We start from the raw sequence: 18,995 nt of genomic DNA, 5'->3' as shown, positions 1-18,995 counted from the left end.
CAAATAGATTTTCAGGTCTTAGCCTCCCTGGGTCTGGTAATACAGGCATGTATCACTATGTCTGGTTTCATTAAAGCAGTTTTTAGACATGGCTTCAAGAAAGTAATCAGCCATGGTGTGATGCTGGCAGTCACATGACATAATAATTGTTGTCATAGCAACAGAAATGACCTGACAGTACCCAGAAAGTATCTGTTCAGTGTTCCTAACCACTAGCCAAAGGGAACAAACAGGAGAAGTTACACTTATCCTGAGGGTTGCTCTATGGCAGGGCACAGATTATGCTAAACTGGAGTGGGTCAGGAACACGATAATGGACCTGGTCAGGTAGAGTTTTATCATTTATCCTAAAATTCTTTATTTCTGGTTTGAAACAGTTGTTGAAATTGAGATGCTGATTAGGGAAAATTGAAGTTGGGCTTTTGGTAAACACAGAGTTCCTGTTTGATATGTTTCCTCCACTGATTAGGGCCACCTGCTGCAGAGTGGAAGTCCATCACAGCAGCACTGAATAGTTCTTAGACAAGATCCCAGAATTAGGTATTGGCATAGAGCTACAAGTTAAGCATCCAAGATCAATTACTGAATCATGGACGTCCCTCTCTCTCCCTTTGAAAACTGTTTTCAGGAAAAGAAGACCAGATGACAACGAGAATGAAAACCTCCATACCCCTGATTCTAAGAGGACCAAGAGGGACCAGGTCTTAGAGGACTCTCGTGCTAAACAGGTAGGAACTATGGCCACATAGCTGAAAGTTCTGACTCACTGCTCACAATACAGTATTCATTCCATCCCCACAATGGTAAGAGAACCATCCCACGTGCCCTCATGAAAGTCTTTTCATGAGATGTAGTGGCTTTGATCCAGAGAGGGACTTTAAATGCTGTCTCAAGCATGGTTTGACAGTGTAGTAAAACAAAGAATAGGTCAATGAAGACTTTCCCAAGCACAACCAGTAGGGATTGGGTTCCAGAAATTTGTTCCACTGCACAAATATGGAGGAAAAATCACATCCCACATGATATGGTTAGGACAGAAATGAACTAGAAGAGTAGAGGCCTATGATAGTAGCTAGGTACAATGCTCTTCTTGCTTCTCCCCAGAAAACCCGAAAGCAACTGGGGCTTTTGTGAAGGCATTTTGGAAAGGTTTAGTGATCGTTACACTGAAGAACTAGCATTTCAATGCCAGAAGTGTTACATTTAATAAGTCTTGGGTAGTTATAACTGCAGTCTTTGAATGGAAGTATAACATAGTAAGGAGCATTGTAAAGGCTTTCAGGACAAGTCTCATCAGGCAATGAGTAAGTATGGTTTACTTTTACCTTTCTTGAGAAAGAGAAAAAATGCTTTATCAGCATGTACCATTCCTGCCTCCAGGACATGAACACAGGTAGGTTTTAGTTAAAGTGTACCTAGAGTCTGGGTCCCAGGTCTACCCTTGTCAATGAATTTGTGTTCTTTAACAGAAGAACTTCCTGTTCTTGTTGCATAAAGTTACCCAAGTATAAACACTGGCCTTTATTTCAAAGAAAAGCATCTTTAGGGTTTTGCATGTAGATGTGATTCCTGGATCAAAGGTATGAGATATAGCTGTCCAAACCCAAAAACTGAAAGCTTCTGTGCATGTCTGTATTGCTGATACAGAATAATGGTTTCCCAGTATTCCCCCCATGATAACTGAGTAGAATAGATAATGGAAAGTGTAAAGCAAGTGTGTAGATTACACTAGTACAGAAGCCAGACCTTTTCTCTGCTATTGATCACATGGGAACTGGATGATGTCTTCGTGCTCAAATTCCAGGGAAGAAACATCAATAAGACGAATGAGAGAAATGCACTAGGGACCTCACATATACTTAAGTTACACTTCTGTGCATGCTAGATTTTCTCCAAATGTTGTATTAATAGCTATTTGTTAGTCAACAAATTAAGTTCAGGTGTTTGATGGAATATTTGGTAACCTGTTTTATTTCTTTCTGGTCTTGGTAGTTTGTGGCCTTTGCTGGGTAGTTTAATAATCATCCTGATGGGACATTGGACAACCTGAAAGGAGAATCTCTATTTGATACTAATTTGTATTCTTTGAAATTTCATGCATAAATACCATATATCTTGGTCATTTTCACCTGCAATCTCTCCCTGCAGCTCTCCACTGGATGCCTCCCAACACATGCCTTTCCAACTTTCATGTCCTCCTTTTCATTATATGTGTATATTCCTGTTTAAATCACTCTGTCCATCTAGTGCTACTCAAGTGCACAGAACTGTGTGGTCACCCATGGAATCACAGGTAACTGACCAGAGGCTATTTACACACAGAAAAACAACCCTTTTCAAGCAAACATTTGCTGTCGATGGTGTGTCAATAGGTGTTTGGCCAGAAAAAAATCCTTCTGGGACATTTACCTGTCTTTATCATGTTCAGATCTTGTGCAGAAAACCACAACTGTGAGTTCACATGTGCATTAGCCATACCATCACCACTGGAAAACATTTCATGGTGTTCCTCGCTGTAATTTGCCTCTGAAATCCTTTATGCTTCCTAGTCCACAGGCTCCCTGAGCCTTAAGGCATGGGCATTTGGAAGGAGATGTTCCATCTGAAGCTGAGCACTCACAGTTGTTTAGTGTCAGAACTTCAGAGAATTATGTAGTTCTGCATTGACTACTACTCCTTGCCACTAGAATCTTCTCTAATCAGTGTGGAGAGCAGTGCAGACATATGGATATAAACGTAAATATTTACAAGACAGGACAACAACATGATAACTTAGCAGAACAACAGTATGTACCACACAAGCACTGTGCAGGAACTATGGCCTCACTAGCAATAGGGTTTGACCATGTTTACAGTGCCAGGGACACTATTACTCATGGGGCCCAGTCCTCAGATCCAGTCAGGAGAGCAGTTATTTAGTCCCAGGAACTGAAATGCCAGTATTATACCAGTGGACTCATCATGCCTTCCAGGCAAGTATTAAACCATACAGGTTCCACCCATGGGTATGTCTGCTAATGAAGTTTTCTCTCATGATAGACATCATAAAACCTTCTACATATATGAACATTAGCTATCTCAGAGAGTTTCATGTTGAGTTCAAGACTTGTTTCCCCATGCCTACTAACAAAGTTTTGTAGTGTCTAAACTAGAGGGTTCAGACTAGTGACAATAGCATGTATCCTTATGGCCACCTCTGGGGATGTCCTGACCATAGAGAGCTAATTTTTTTCTGGTGATGGCACTTATTTGCTAACTTGTGGCTTCAGGTAAGCACTCTCTTACTCAAGTTCACTTTAGAATCTAAGTTGCTGTCTGAAGATACACAGGTCCACTTTTGTTCTATAGGTGATGTGTACCTATTTTTATGTTGAAAACTGCTTACACTAAGGTCCAATTTCAAATTCTGTTCTTCAAAAGTCTAGCTGAACCCCCTAGCTATGCACAGAATTTCACAGATGAATGTCATTCATCCCTTAGTCCATTGCACAGTGGTAATAATTCAACAGCCTATATCCTTGGCTGTCATCTGGCTCAAGAGGTTGTGCACTGTTAGGTGGGTTCAGGAAAGGTGAGGGAGTCATTTTGAATGTGAGGAGCCTATGAGAGTTCATAATCAAAGGACTCCAGCGGACATGCTCAGCCTTTTCAGTTTCAGGTAGTAAACAATGACAAGTAATTCCAGGAGTGCAGTCATATAAAGCCATTACAGCCATCTATAAGGATGTCTGGCTGTTCAGCTCAGGTAGATACCATGTTCCTGTAGAGTTCTCAGCATGACAGGCAAAGGCTTCCATTTTCCTTGACATATCTTCTCTTGCACATACATGGCTTATGAATTTCCCTAGTGCCACTGATCATAATCCTAGCAGCATCTGACTGCCTCTTGTTATTTTCCTCGTCATTCTTGGGCTATTGATTCCCACAGTAGGTGCACTCTTCATGTTAGTATCCCTCCCATTCTGCAATGTGTCATGCAGGACACTTTTCATTTTAATTAATTTCTTTTTGATATTACAGTACAAAAACATCTTTTCCAATATTGTTCAGTATTTTAGAGAAGGTTCCCTGTGATCACATCCTCCTCCTTCGATAGGCCTAAGATTAGAAAAAGATGTTGCTGTGTGTATGAATATGAGTACGTGTTCCTGTACCTAAAGATATGGAAATCATGGTTCCAAGCATGCTAGGAAAGCATTCTAGCACTGACTTACATCCCTGGACTACAGAATTCCAGAATATGACTCTGTTTTTGAGATCTCATATTGTATGGCCAATATGAAAGTGTGACATAATTTAAAAAATGACAATTTTAAGAGGAAACACAGAAACACACTATACTAAAGCCATAAATAGTAGAACAATAGGTATTAGTTATCAAAAATGCTGACCTGTAACTTCTTATAGCTTTAATTGAAAAATGTCAAAAACATTTAAGATATGAGAAGAGCTTGAATTGCTATAGGAGGTGAACATCTGTCTGTATTCACAGATACTTAGGGAAGGATCCTGTTATTTGTAGGTAAGCATGTGTGCCCATATATGTGAATGGAGTGTTTCTCATCATTTCTTTGCCACATTGGTAGTTGGAATTGCATTCCATCTTACTTGCTTTGGGCCCAATCACTACCCCATTCTACAGAATTGATTGCTGTTTAATTCTGGAGGATGGGGACTTCCTTCCCTGATATGTGTAGTTATAATGCATGGTTCAAGCATGGCCAGTGGATATGTGTAAGGATTTGGAGCAAGAGAGCCTCTGTTTGAACCCTCTCCCTGAGAATTTCTAGGGACTGGCTTTTGGGCCCATTGGAGAACTCTTTCCTCTTCTGTCAAATGGGTTCTATTCAAGCCTGCTTCACCAACAAGGCTGCTGTCAGGAGGGAATGAATTGCAAAAGCAATTGCATATTATTGATGATGAAATCTTTTGTAGAATGAGATGCCAATATTCTTCAAGGGTCACAGGAAATGATGACAGTACATGAGAACCATTTTCTTTCTGTTTTCTTCCAGTTAACCAACAACGACAATGGAGGAAACCAAAGCAACATCAATAACACCAATCGTGAGAGAGTTCCTGGGAACAACTTATACGAGGATACTGCTGAAGAAGATGCCAACATCCATGAATTATTACAAGAGACCTATGAAGTAATCCAAGAGGGAGATCCTTATACCCACATTAATAACATCTTGAGGGAAGCTCATTTCTACAGCCGCCAGCAGAGAGGACATTAAAGCATGACCACATAAGAATCCTTTTTTTCTTGGATATAAATTTCAATGGCATGCATTCAAAGCAGTCCTGTCTTTTTATTTTCACTAAGATGTCAATGGGAATTATATTCTTTTGTTGTATTGCTCCACTATTCTAATCTCAAAGGGTCATATTAAAATAGTAGCATAGGGACTTCCCCTGAGACTGAATGGATTACATGTCTAATTCGAGTTTGTTTCCAAGTTGCTCATTTAGGGTGACTATGTTAAAAGTCATTTAAAATGTAATTTTCTTATTTTGAAAAATTAAGTATCCTGATAAAGTTTGTGTGTTTTTCTTTGAAATGTCAAAGAACAAACCATGGAGAGGCCAATACCAAGCCAGTAGTAATGAGTATTGGCAAGGAGGGGAAATGCGGGTGGTGCGCTCACATTCTGATTTGAACATGGGCTGATACTCAGAAGGGAAATATCTACAGAAATACTTTTCTACCTATACTGGAGTAAACATTAATTTATGTGGGCTTTGAACTTGAAGCCTGTTTATAGTAAGTACATTCTTTATATTCCAAGGGAGAAGCCTTCATTTAACACTCCTATGAGTGCTCTTAAGACTTGTTTTAAACACTTATAATTCAGTCAGAGAAGTGTATAACAATTCTGTAGCTTTAGCACAAAATTTGAATATTTACTGCTTCTGAGTTGTCTCTTGCAGTTACGTCAATTTGTCTAGTGTTGGTAAAATCTAAGCTATTGCAAATAACATCTGACTTGAGAAGTGTAGCCACCCGTGGCCACATGTGAACTGGAGACCTGGAAGAGAATTCTGGGGATAAACAGGAAGGCGGCAAAGAGAAATGAGTCAGGACGACATTGCCGATCAAGATTGATTTTTACTAATATTTAGTCAATATATATATATATCCTTTAGAAAACAACCCTGCCCCCCCCCACACACACACATCAAGGATAAGGCCAAGAACTCCTTGGCTCCTCTTCTCAGCCGGTCGCCTGCTTCAAGACTCGCAGGTCTCTGCTGGTCTCTAGGTGAGACTTCCCTGAGGCAGCCTTGGTTGTCAAGGTGAAAACAGCTGTATTGTTCTCAGCAGATAACACCAGCTGAAGGCTGGGGGCTGCCAGCCAGGAATGTCGAAGCTTGATGGAATGGGCTGAGAAGTCCAGCTCAATGCTGTGGGGGAAGGGACAATTTGTCCCGCACTTTCGTCTCACCAGCAATAACGCACGCAGGACACTAGGATCCTTCTGCAGCCAAGCTTTTATTGAAGATTTTCATGGAGGAAGACCCCGAGCCCAAAAATGGACATCGTTATATACCCCTTGGTGTGGCGTGTACATATTTAATTGGCTGTTCACTCATCACCCCATATCTATGTCACGGGATGGGCAGAGACTAGGCGTGGTTTATGCTCTTGCACATGCGTACCTAACTTGTTTACCAAGAATGCTGAGCTGGTACAGCTGAAGCCAGCGCCATCTTGTAATGGCAAATACTGTCATGGCTTTCCACATCTCTCTCTTATTGTTATATTAAAAAATGCAAGCCACTCTGTAATGGATGAAGATAGAGGTCGAATAATCCGACTTGTCTTCTAAGAGTGTCCAAAACTCTGAACTACCCTTATGCAGTGTTTAGCCCGACAATCCATCAGAGTGAAAAACTTGCTCACTCATCCCTGTGCCTAGGGGTGCAAGAGCTGAGCAGTCCCATACTTGCAAAACTATTTTAACATGGATAACCAAATCTCTGGGGAGGCGCCTTGTTCAATAGCTGCAAGTGCTTGAGCAATCACAACCTTGTCACATTTTTGCTGGGATCTGAGTTTGCAGACCAACCAAAGCATGAACACGCATCCACAGCATAAGGCTGCGCCAAATAAACTCACACTCACCCACTCCTTAAAGTAAGAAAAGGCTGAAGTGATCCAGGAAGAGAGTCCCTCTGTCAGCGACAAGTCCACTCGAGTCGAATTGATAGCCAACACTGCTGCCCGCAAGGATTCGAGAATTTTATTGAAGCCTTCAGACCAGTTTCCTACAAGATATAATGACAATTGCCTAGACAAGTTTGCCGCATGGGTAAAGTTTTCATACTGCACACTGGTAATGCAAAGCGCACCCAGTTTTCTTTCACATCCCAATTGAGCAAGTTGAAAAAGAATATCTAGTCTTTCCTCTACCAGATCGAGGCGTTGGTTAACAATCATTAACCAGCCCTTTAGTTGAGCACTAGCAGAAGTATGAACGTTGACAGCATCTGCCACTTTGATCGACAATTGGTTCAGGGCCTTGTCTGTTTGAACTTTGGTTACCATGGCAATCCCAGCAGCTGTAGCAGCAACCGCACTAACGAAGATGGCCACAACAATGGCTGTGGTGACACCGAAGTCTCTTTTCTGTCTGAACAGGGATAGGGTGGAAGGGACTTCCACGGGGACAGGGATCCACCGCGGGACCTTGGCTACCATGGCACGGGTAGCCCACTCTGAATCCCACTCTGAATCCCAACACTGTGACATCCAACAAGAATCATTGGAACACTTTTCAAATGATTCATTTGAAAGAATAAACAAGAAAGGGGGATAAACGCATACCGGAATAGGTGGGTAGTCAGTTTGATTCACTACGGTTTTATTGAATCCAGTGATCTCTATGGTAGAATTAGTATACATTAGTACAGTTCCACTCTTTTCCGGGATAGCAGCATTCAATCCCCAGAACTGAAAAAACTTTGAAGCACCAGTAAAGGAGGCTTTTCCAGCAGCTCCTCCTCGGATAAAAGCCAAGGAATTAAGATCTGAACAGCTGCCATTAACTCCACAAAGTACCCACTTATGGAAAGGGTGCATTCTAAAATCCTGTATAAAGAGTCCCTGTTTCATAGCGAATTCCTCTTCTTGGTCTACCATCATATTGGGGGGAAAAGAAAAAGTTCTAGCTTGGTCTGCCCAATGAGTAATAGAGGACTGACAATCAGACCAGGGAGGGATTAACCCTTCGTCCTCCCAACTACAATGGGGAGCTATCCTGGGTTGATGAGGACACTCCTTGTTTAGAAAATTGGGCGATAGAAATGTGCCATTGATCCAAATTGCCTCTTGCCAGAAGGCCCATTTTGTAACTGTTTTATCTGGGTCAGAGGTATCCTTGGTCCGATTCAGCCAGCCTCCTCTCTGCTTGTCAAACATTCCCAAAGCTTGGCCTGTGAGCTTGATGCATTCTCCTACCCCATCAAATTCAAAACAGAGAGAACCTCGCTCTAGTAGAGAATGACTCTCACCTAATGGTGCTCGAGTGGGATGAAACGGCAAGTATGGCAATTCTAAGGTTTTGTTAGTTGTAAAAAACTTTGGGAAAACAACTGCATCATGACGGACAGGCACTGGCTTTGGGAAGGCTGACAAGATAGCCCATCTGTATTCTACCAATATACTAGGAATCCAAATCCAAAGAGGCAGCACGAGGGCTAGGAGTAGTTTCTGTGGGATCCGTCCAGGTGTCATCTTCAGGTGTCAGAGTTCTTCGAGTCAATCACTCTGGCAGCCAGAATGGGTTATCTTCCCCCCATGGAAAAACACAAATAGCTCCCCTGGATCTTATTAAGACAGGATCCGGGCCTTTACATTGACCAGACAACACATCTTTCCATTTGACCATTTCTTTTGGCCTGTCAGGTTCTGAACAGTGTCGATCGGCCGCAGTATGGCCTTGGTCATCAAGATTTAGAAAATTAAGAGTACTCTGTTGAGGGCTACTCTAGCCTCTTGTGTTAATATTTGCTGTGAATCCAAGGCCGAATTTTAATGCCTTTATAATTTCTATATAGCCTTATTAATGTTTAATAGATCTAAGTTTGAAACTTTATTTTGAACCACATCCATATGAATCTGTTAAAAATATTCTTTTGGCCAAAACTCTCTATCTGTAAGATAAGGCCAGACCTACACCCATCAATCTTGCAAGGAAATAGCCTGTAACCAGACCCCATTGTATGAAGGTCAAATAACAAAAGGAACTTGTAATGTTAAAGCATAACTACAATTTTTTGAAAGCAAAACCCAGTTTTAAACAATCTTTTCTCTTTAAAATAATAGCAAACACATTATTTTCATATTGCAAAGTTTGTCCATCAGCTTGTGTGTTTGATTGTATGACAGTGTAACTTATTGAAGAGACATTATTTTAAATCTTATTTTTTATAAGTCTGAGTTCTAGGATAAGAATCACATAAAACATTATATAAATTTAGAAATATCTTAGAAACCTATATTTCTTGGCTTCTGTCATGCCACATGTTGCTTAAGATAGCTTTAACCCTAAATTATCAGTTTTAAACTTACCTTTTGTTACCATTATATTTTCTTTTAAATCATGTCCAATAACTTATGAGTCAATACTCTATAATCAAGGCATATAAAACATTTGTACCTTTAAGACCAATTAGGAATAAGGATGAAGCGATTACTCAAAACTCATTAATTTAAACCACATACATATATATTTTTCTAGCTGTAATTTCAGGGGAATAAAACACCTTGAACCCAACCATCACCGTGGTAGAAATTTTTTCAAGAGAATTAACCATTAAGTTTGAGACTGCTGGCCTCTTAAAAAGTAGCTTTTTTCTCCAGCTGTGGTTAACTCATAGTTAAGAATGTGAAGCTCCTTTAATCATCTTCTTCTGTGTAAATTGTAGACTGGCAGGACTGCCAATAGATAACGCCCCCCCCCCCTTTTTTTTTTTTTACCATTTTATGTTTTCTTTTTAACACATAACATAAACACAACAATCATTCAGCCACTCAAATAATAGACAACATAAATTGACACACATATAGACAAGTTTGGTGCACCAAAAATAGGCAACAGACAGAAATGGAACTTAATGTCCCAAAAAGATCCAAATACTTTAACCAGAACTAAGAATATCTCCATTAGGATTCAGAGAGAAAATAGGACGTCTCCCATTTTCTTCTGTTTCCTGGAGAGTTTTAAAATTAGCTTTTAACCATTATTAGTGTTGTTGTTGTTGTTGTTATTATTATTATTATACTTTTTAATACCATGTCCTGTACATGGAAAAACTGCTTTTCAGAAACCTGCTTTTTCTCTTGTTTAAGAGTTAACTTCTTATCTTCTTTTTCTTCTGGGAGTTCTGCCAGAGAAGGGAGGAAAAACACAGTGACCTTGTAGAGAGAGGTAGGAGGGGAGGAGAACCCAGGATTTTCTTTGTCCGGCCGTTTTAACTGTCTCTGACTTTTAAAGTATAATTTTTCTTCTAGAGAATTTAGCTCGAGTAGGCTGCATAAATTCCTCAGGTGTGATCTAGCTCTCCGTGGAGCTCCTTTAAGAGGGCTATACTTAAAGCAAGCTCTTGCTCTCCCAAATAACCACGCAGGCTAGCAAAAGGCTGCTTTAAAAGTAGGGTTGCGAACTTTCTTGTAGTTCTCACTTAACTGTGAAGTTTGTTTTTAGTTTATTACTATGTAAACCCTCTTTCCTTTTGCGAATTTCCCCACCCCAGGTCTGCCTTAATCTGCAGGGCGAGGCTAACTAGCCACACTCTCCTTTGTCTGTATAAGGTGGGGGATGGTGGCTATCCACCCAGGCCCATATCTTTTTTCCTATTTAGCTGCTTCCTCTTTTAACTCTTCCTCCTCCCAACTCTGACAACTCCTGCTCAGAGTCACTGCTAGCCAGATCTAAGGCTATTTATTTTCTTTGAACAGATACAAAGTATCCTCTCCAGGTGACTTGTACTTCATCCCCCGGGGCATGACTGCTTTTAATGGATATAAAGTATCCTCTCTGGGTGACTTGTACTTTGTCTCCCGGGGCACAACTGCTTTTTCTTCTGTCGACATATCTTCCCCTTTTTGTATCTCTTTTACTTTTACTTTAACAACTTTTTTCTTTTTGTGTGCTTCCCTTTTTGTGTTTTTTCTTTCTCCATCATTTTCTCTCCCCTGGGGCGTCCTTTCCCCGTTCTATCACTTCCTCAGATCCAGACTCCTTGGAAGGGCCTTTTTTCTTAGGTGCACCTCTTTTCTTTTTGACCACACCAGTCCTTTTACACTGCTCTATTTCTGACAGACTGTCCTGAATCTCTTCCAAAACCTCCTGCCCTGCTCTTATGGACGAACGGCATTTCTCATCCTCAAGACATGATTTCACAAGCTTCCACAGTGGCATCATCCCTGCTTTTAGTTTCCCAGCCTGTTGTTCTCTAATTAGGTCTCTCTCCAGCTCCTCCCATGAAGCAAGCGTTAGTGATCTGGAACATGCATACCAGGGAGCCACGCGATCCACCTCTCTGACAAAACAATTTAGAGTTCTTGTTGAGACCTTCAGATTACACTGTTTCAGAAGGGACTGCAACGCTGTGACCTCCAAATGTGAAGCCCCCATACTGCTCCTTTATCTACAGGAGAAGCTTATGTATTGGGGAGGCACTGCGGCTTATCTACATCCCTCTAACTGTGCCTAATGATGATGATTTAACACCACTACTGATGAAAGCAATATGAAACCAAAAGAAAAAGGATGAGTGCCACAAAAACAATCGGAAAGGCTTCAATCGCCCCCACTAATTGAGGAGAGAGGTGGGAGAGCTCAAGGCCAAAGACAAACATGCCTCTTAGAGCCTTACCATATCACTGCAGTTCTGAATCCACCCCGTGACCTTGACGGGGGGGGGGGGGTTCAGGCACCAGATGTCCCGCACTTTCGTCTCACCAGCCAGAACGCACGCAGGACACTAGGATCCTTCTGCAGCCAAGCTTTTATTGAAGATTTTCGTGGAGGAAGACCCCGAGCCCAAAAATGGACGTCGTTATATACCCCTTGGTGTGGCGTGTACGTACTTAATTGGCTGTTCACTCATCACCCCATATCTATGTCACGGGATGGGCAGAGACTAGGCATGGTTTATGCTCTTGCACATGCGTACCTAACTTGTTTACCAAGAATGCTGAGCTGGCACGGCTGAAGCCAGCGCCATTTTGTAATGGTGAATACTGTCACGGCTTTCCACAACAATTCCCCCTTATTTATTTTTAAAAACTCAGTGGATATATATATATATATATATATATATATATATATATATATATATATATATTCGTCCAGGGATGACAGGCTTTTAATCAGTGAGGGAAAAGAAGAGGTCTTGGCGCCCTTAAACATTAAATGACATCTTTTTCAGGGGAGGGGAAATAGACTGCCTTAATAATTTAAGGACAGTCTCTCAATGTCAAACCCTATGCAGCCGGACATGCTTTTCAGGGAAACTTGGAAGCAGGATTTTTCCTTTTCGCCTCGCACCTCAAACTGATGCCCATGTTTGTTATATTAACAAACATGCATAGTTCCGAATTCTATGCAGCCTCATCTCTGAGGATCCACTGGTAAAGTAAATGCTCTGTGAATATGAGCTGGCTGGCTTTTATAGCCACCCATCCTCATCCTGGCAACCATTGCTGTAGCAGCCGATCTTCTGAGTGTTGTATCTGAGAGATACCTGCTTGAAACACAAAAAGAGATTAAGAGAAAAAACCTGCTTGGTCAGTATCGGAAGGCCCAAGGCGTTCAATTTGATTGCAAATTTGTGACTCAGGCAAGAGGCCTGGCTTGCAAATTAACTGCAAAAGCACAAAGGAACCTTTCTTCCCAAGTAAGTGAGAAGCAGCTTAGGGAATTCCTTTGTGAATTAATTATACTTACCAGTAGCTTTAGGGTGTGTTTACCTGTCTTACCAACCTCTCTGGCAGCCACTGTGCTCCATCTTCTTTTTGAGAAAAAATACAAACCGACCCTCTGCCCCAGATTAAAACCAGATCTGGGCCGTTCCATGTATTAGAGGGTCACACCATTTAACCATGGCATAGGAATTGGCACTGGTAGGGTGCCAGTGCCTGTCTGCTGCAGATTGACCATTCAAATCAGTCTGCAGGAAATTTAAAATGAACAAAACAAAAGCAAGATGTGCTTTGGGTGACCTGGAGGGGGGGGGTATAGATTCCCCTTCTTTGTTTTAAAAAGCCAGTTTTTAAGGGTGCGATGAGCATGCTCGACAATTCCTTGACCCATTGGGTTATAAGGAATTCCAGTTTTTATAAGGAATTCCAAATTCTTTACAAAATGAGATAAAGTTCTTACCAGAATAGGCTGGTCCATTGTCTGTCTTAATGACCTTGGGTAATCCCATGGTATTAAAGGCCTTGAAGACACCCTCAAATGAATCCACATCAGAGGAGCCTTTTGCCATAATAAACCTGTAGGCGAATGAGTCGTATTAAAAATTAGTAGATGCAAAGGTAAAGAATAATCTATATAGGTAACAAATTGATTTTCAATAACTTTCTCCACTAGCTGTAAAGCCAAAAGTCCTTCTGAAGTTAATAATCTAGGGGATGTAGTATCAGCATTCCCCTTTCGAATATCAAATAAAGGTCGTAATTCTCCTGTAGTAAGCTTTAAATATGGCCGAAGCCAGTTAGTGTCACCCAATAACTTTTGAAAATCATTTAAAGTTTTTAAATTGTCCCTGCGAATAATTATCTTCTGGGAAAAAACAGCTTGATCTGTAAGTTTGAAACCCAGATAATTATACGGATCCTGGGTTTGTACTTTCTCTGGAGCTATTTGCAATCCTTTAGAGGCTAAAGCTTGCTGTAAATCTTTAAAGCATAAAAGCAAAGTCTGAGGATTTTTTCTGCAACCAAAAAATCTTCTGTGTAGTGGACAAAGTAAATATCTGGCCACTGTTGTCTTACAGGCTGAATGGCCTGTGCCACAAACTTCTGACATAAGGCAGGGCTGTTAGCCATGCCCTGAGGAAGAACTATCCATTGATATATTTTCATAGGTTCCATGAAGTTAATAGAAGGAACACTGAAAACAAATCTTTTGCAATACTCAGGATGCAATGGAATAGTAAAGAAACAATCTTTTAAATCTATGACTATTTTATAAAATCCTTTAGGAATAGCTACAGGAGATGGAAGACCAGCTTGTAAAGTTCCCATGGGCAACATGGTTTCATTAACCTTTCTTAGATCTTGTAGCAATCTCCATTTACCGAATTTTTTCTTAATAACAAATATTGGGGTATTCCATGGAGATAGGGATTCTCTTAAATGTCCTGCCTCTAACTGCTCTTGCACTAGCAGAGGCGGCTTCTGTTTTTTCTTTAGATAAAGACCACTGATCAACCCACACAGGATTATCATTAAGCCATTGAATTTTATCGGCGTGGGATGCAGGCAAGATAGTGGCCATTACTGAAAATGCCCCAGACCTCTAGAGTTAGAGTCAGGCTGGGGGCTTTTAAACTTTTTAATGCCTTGCCCTTCTTTCCCAAGCCCCTGAGCGGGCAAAGATCCTTGCTCTAACTCTTGCCTAGAGACAATTTCGTTAGGACTACACATAACCAGATTAATTTGTGATAAAAGGTCTCTCCCCCAAAGGGTAGTAGGCAAGTTTTGCATAACATAAGACTGATTTGTCCTGAATTTCCCTCTTTATCTTTCCAAGTTAGAAGTCTCACGCTCTGTTTTGGATTATTAGCATATCCAATGCCTTGGAGATGCGTAAGTGTCTCCATCAAAGGCCAGCTGGATGGCCAGTCTTGTCCTTTAATAATTGTTAAACAGCTCCTGTATCTATTAATCCCTCAAAACCCTTTTCCTTCAATTGTTAATTTAAGGTTAGGTCTCTTATTAGTAATAGATTGAACCCAATACACTCTGGAGGAGCCAAAGCCTTCCTGTCCTCTTTTATCTTTAACAAATTTGGAAGGCAGTGGATATAAAAGAACCAAAACAAGTTGAGCAATTCTTTGGACACCATGAAGGGAAGCAGCCATAATTTTTATTTCTCCCTCAAAGTCACTGTCTATATCACCTGGATAAATCTGCAGCCCCTTCACAGTAGAAGTGCTTCATCCTAGAACTAATCCCCAAGTTCCTGCAGGTAAAGGTCCAAAAACCCCTGAAGGCAGAATCTGGACACCCATTTCTTGGGTTAATACGACATAGAAGGTGATGCTGAGGTCCAGTCCAGTGCTTCCTGGTGTTGCTCTGGCAAGATCAAAGATAGATTTTCCTGGCTTGGCAGCAGCTGTGTTACCCCATAAACTATCTGTCCTGGATGAATCGGGGCCTGAGCTGGGCCCCTCCTCTCATTTCCCGACACGGGTCTGCCTTGAATATTAGTCTTGGACTTGCATCCCCTAACCCAATGGTTTCCTTTCCTACACTTAGGACAGATTCCTGGGGAGCAAACTGATTGCCCGCTTATAGCACCTCTGTTATTAGGGCAATCACTTTTAAAATGACTCAGACTACCACATTTAAAACACCTTTTATTTCCTCATCTCTGCAAAAATATTCCCTGGATGGTGGTCCCCTGCAATGCTGCGGCCATTGCTAGACCCTGATTATACGAGGGGCCAATTTCAGAACAGAGATGAATATAACCAGCCAAGTCTGTCTTCCCCCTGTGAGGTCTGATGGCCTTGCGGCAGGCTGCACTAACATTTTCATAAGCTAGCTGAGTAACCAACGGATTTTCTGCCTGAGAAATTCTGTTAGCTGTTTTTAATAATCTATCCACAAAATCGTGAAAAAGCTCATCAGGAGCCTGTTTGACACCTGTTAAGCTTCCACTAAGATCTCCCTTCAATGGTAAACGATTCCAAACACGGCGGGCAGCCATTGCAATCTGTGCATACACTGCGATGGGAAACCCAATCTGATTAGTATTTCCTTCATATACACCTTCTCCCAGTAACATATCAGCATTCCATTCTGGATGGCCTGTCTGAGTATTTACGGTGGCAGTTCTTTTGCTAGCCTCATGCCATTCAGAACTCCAAAGCAAGAAATCTCCTCCTGTCAAAGTAGCCTTACACAAAGTTCTTCAATCCTGTGGAGTTAAATTTGACTCTATCACAGTATCCAATAAAGCTTGTGTAAAAGGAGCTGTAGGGCCATACTGAGCTACAGCTTCCTTTAATTCTTTTATCACGTTGAATTCCAATGTCTGATATTGTCTAATCCTATTCTCCTGGTCTTTTATCTCAAGGACAGGAAAAGCTAAGAGTTCTGACATATCCTGCCCTTCTCCATGAGCCTGACTTACAGCTCTTTCTAGTGGTGATTGGCGCTTCTCAAGATCATTGTTCTCTCTAGTATTTGATACCCTTTTTAGCTCCTGTAATTCATTAGTCAATTTCTGTAACTTAATCCCAAACTCCCACATTTGTAACTGCATATCTCTCTGGATCTCATCTCCTGCCATCAAAGTCATAGGCGGAGCAGAGGGCACAGTAGGGGCCCATTCTTCCCCATGAGATTCAGCTGTTCTCTTTTTGGGATGAGCTAACTTTTCTATAATTAGCTCATCAGCACTATCTCCACGTTTTTGTAACTTAGAGTGGGGAGGGTCCTTCTTTGCAGAGGTCCTCTCTGGCAGGCTTTCTTTTTGAGATTCCTCAAGTTCTTGAATAATATCTAATTCCTCCAGGGCTCCTTCATCTATAATATCCTTTATAAGTGTCCAGAGGCAGAGGGTAATATTATCTGCCTTGGCTGCCTTTAGCGAATTACCAATTCTTTCCCAGGTTCTCTCATTTAACATTCATTTTTCTTGGAACCAAGGACAGCAAGAATATATTTGATCCAAAAAATCCTATAACCTTCCTTCCTCAAACCCTATCCATTTCGCCTGAAGCAGCCCTTGGATGCTGTGGGCACAAGTTTCGTGCGAGCTTTCCTGTCCCATTTTCCCATATCTATCTATCTATCCCAAGCAGCTACTATGCCGGGTCAACACAATTCTGCTTGCCTAGCCGTATCCTTCTGCACCCACAACAATAGTATCAAAGGATAAAATTTTACACTAGCGCTAGCATTTAACTCCTATAGTTGTTTACCGTGCTGGATACCATCTTCTTTCCATTTTTTTTTTTTTCTGCGAAGCTTTGCCAGATAGGGTCACCTCAGGAAATTCTCCTGTATTATGTCGGTCCGTGTTCAAGGCGCCATTATGTAGCCGGCCGCAGCCACATATGAACTGGAGACCTGGAAGAGAATTCTGGGGATAAACGGGAAGGCGATGAAAGAGAAATGAGTCAGGACGACATTGCCGATCGAGACTGATTTTTACTAATATTTAGTCAATATATATATATCCTTTAGAAAACAACCCTATACCCCCCCCCCCCCCCCCCCGACATCAAGGAGAAGGCCAAGAACTCGTTGTCTCCACTTCTCAGTGGGTTGCCTGTTCAAGTCTCGCAGGTCTCTGCTGGTCTCCAGGTGAGACTGCCCTGAGGCAGCCTTGGTTGTCAAGGTGAAAACAACTGTATTGTTCTCAGTGGAACAAAGGCTAAAGATAACACCTGCAGAAGGCTGGGGGCTGCCAGCCAGGAATGTCGCAGCTTGATGGAATGGGCTGAGAAGTCCAGCTCAGTGCTGTGGGGGAAGGGACAGAGAGCTATTGTAAAGCTGGGTGGGTGACTGTCCATTGTCTAACAAATCAGTCACAGGAAAGAGTGCATCTCAAGTCTTCAAAATCCATACAGAGGTATGGGTCTGGATGGGCCAGTAAAACATTGGTTGGGTAGCCTTTTGCATAGCTTCAGAATAGCAAAGCTATCAGCAGAGTTAATGTGGCTTGTGATGGGTGAGCTGAATTACCAATAGAAGAAACAGGCAGTGCTCTTTAGTGACAAAACTGTCCTGGTGGTTAGTCATATTGAACAGCCAGCCCAGCCTGTGGTTTGACTTGTGTAATGCCCATATTTTCTTCCTGATCAAAGAACCAAAGGAATCATACCATGTGCCCTGTGGGTTTTGGGCCTATTTTTACATTTACAGAGAAACAAATGGCCTTCTTTTCTAAGCACAGTCTCTAAAAATGAACGTCACGATCTGCAAAGATTTGTAATTAATAGTAACCCCAATGTTGGAGAATCAGGTCTTCAGGAGAAGATGTAGGCCTCCTTGGCAGGGGACAATGAAGAGATAACCGAGATAAAATTTTCTCTGTAAAAATAAAGTGAACAAGTTTCTCTCCATTTAGTTTGATGCTGGCTACTGGTTTTCTGTATATTGCTTTTACTATGTTTAGGTATGGGCCATGAATTCCTGTTCTTTCCAAGACTTTAAGCATGAAAGGATGCTGAATTTTGTCAAATGCTTTTTCAGCATCCAATGAAATGACCATGTATTTTTTTTTCTTTGAGTTTGTGCCACAGTGACCCAGTGATGTCTGTAAAAATGATATTTTACAGACAGAGGCAGAAAAGAAATGCCTCCTGGGAAGAACGGAACTCTCTGGAAGCTGTGGAAGCTGATAATCTCACCTGGCAATTTACTGTACTCTCTTACTTTCTGACTATTTAAGATGGGCCCTTAGTTCTCAAGTAGCAGTTTTCCCTGACTTCCTCCTTTTCTCTCTTCACCGGGATTCCTAAGGCCTGGCTGATAATCTGGTCTTTGAAGTCAACTCACTGACCTGCCAACCTGCCTTTTCAGAATTGCAATGCCTTGCCTCATAGTTGTTTACATAATTACTACCTTCCAACCACATGCAGGTTTTTATGGCTGTGCGTATGTGTATGAGGATGGCTCGCGCACTCTGGTACTGAAAGCATTGATTTACTCAGGAAGTATTGTTTCACAAGATAGAAGGCTAAATGTTAGATAAGGATTTCTCACAAGAACTTAAGACCCAGGTGATATAAGAAACTTC

At 41.5% G+C, this 18,995-nt stretch overlaps 1 protein-coding gene across 1 annotated transcript; it reads left to right on the top strand.

Annotated features, from left to right (window-relative positions):
• Nucleotides 1-313: 313 nt before the first annotated feature.
• On the top strand, nucleotides 314-5,240 carry LOC127675571 (protein FAM104A-like). Its single transcript, XM_052171635.1, has 3 exons — nucleotides 314-327; nucleotides 629-728; nucleotides 5,016-5,240. Exons 1-3 carry the CDS (start codon nucleotides 314-316, stop codon nucleotides 5,238-5,240), a joined length of 339 nt encoding a protein of 112 aa, XP_052027595.1.
• The last annotated feature ends 13,755 nt before the right edge of the window (nucleotides 5,241-18,995 follow it).

Source organism: Apodemus sylvaticus, chromosome X (genome assembly GCF_947179515.1).
Source record: "Apodemus sylvaticus chromosome X, mApoSyl1.1, whole genome shotgun sequence".
Taxonomy (NCBI): domain Eukaryota; kingdom Metazoa; phylum Chordata; class Mammalia; order Rodentia; family Muridae; genus Apodemus; species Apodemus sylvaticus.
This window is presented reverse-complemented; position numbering and strand designations above follow the sequence as displayed.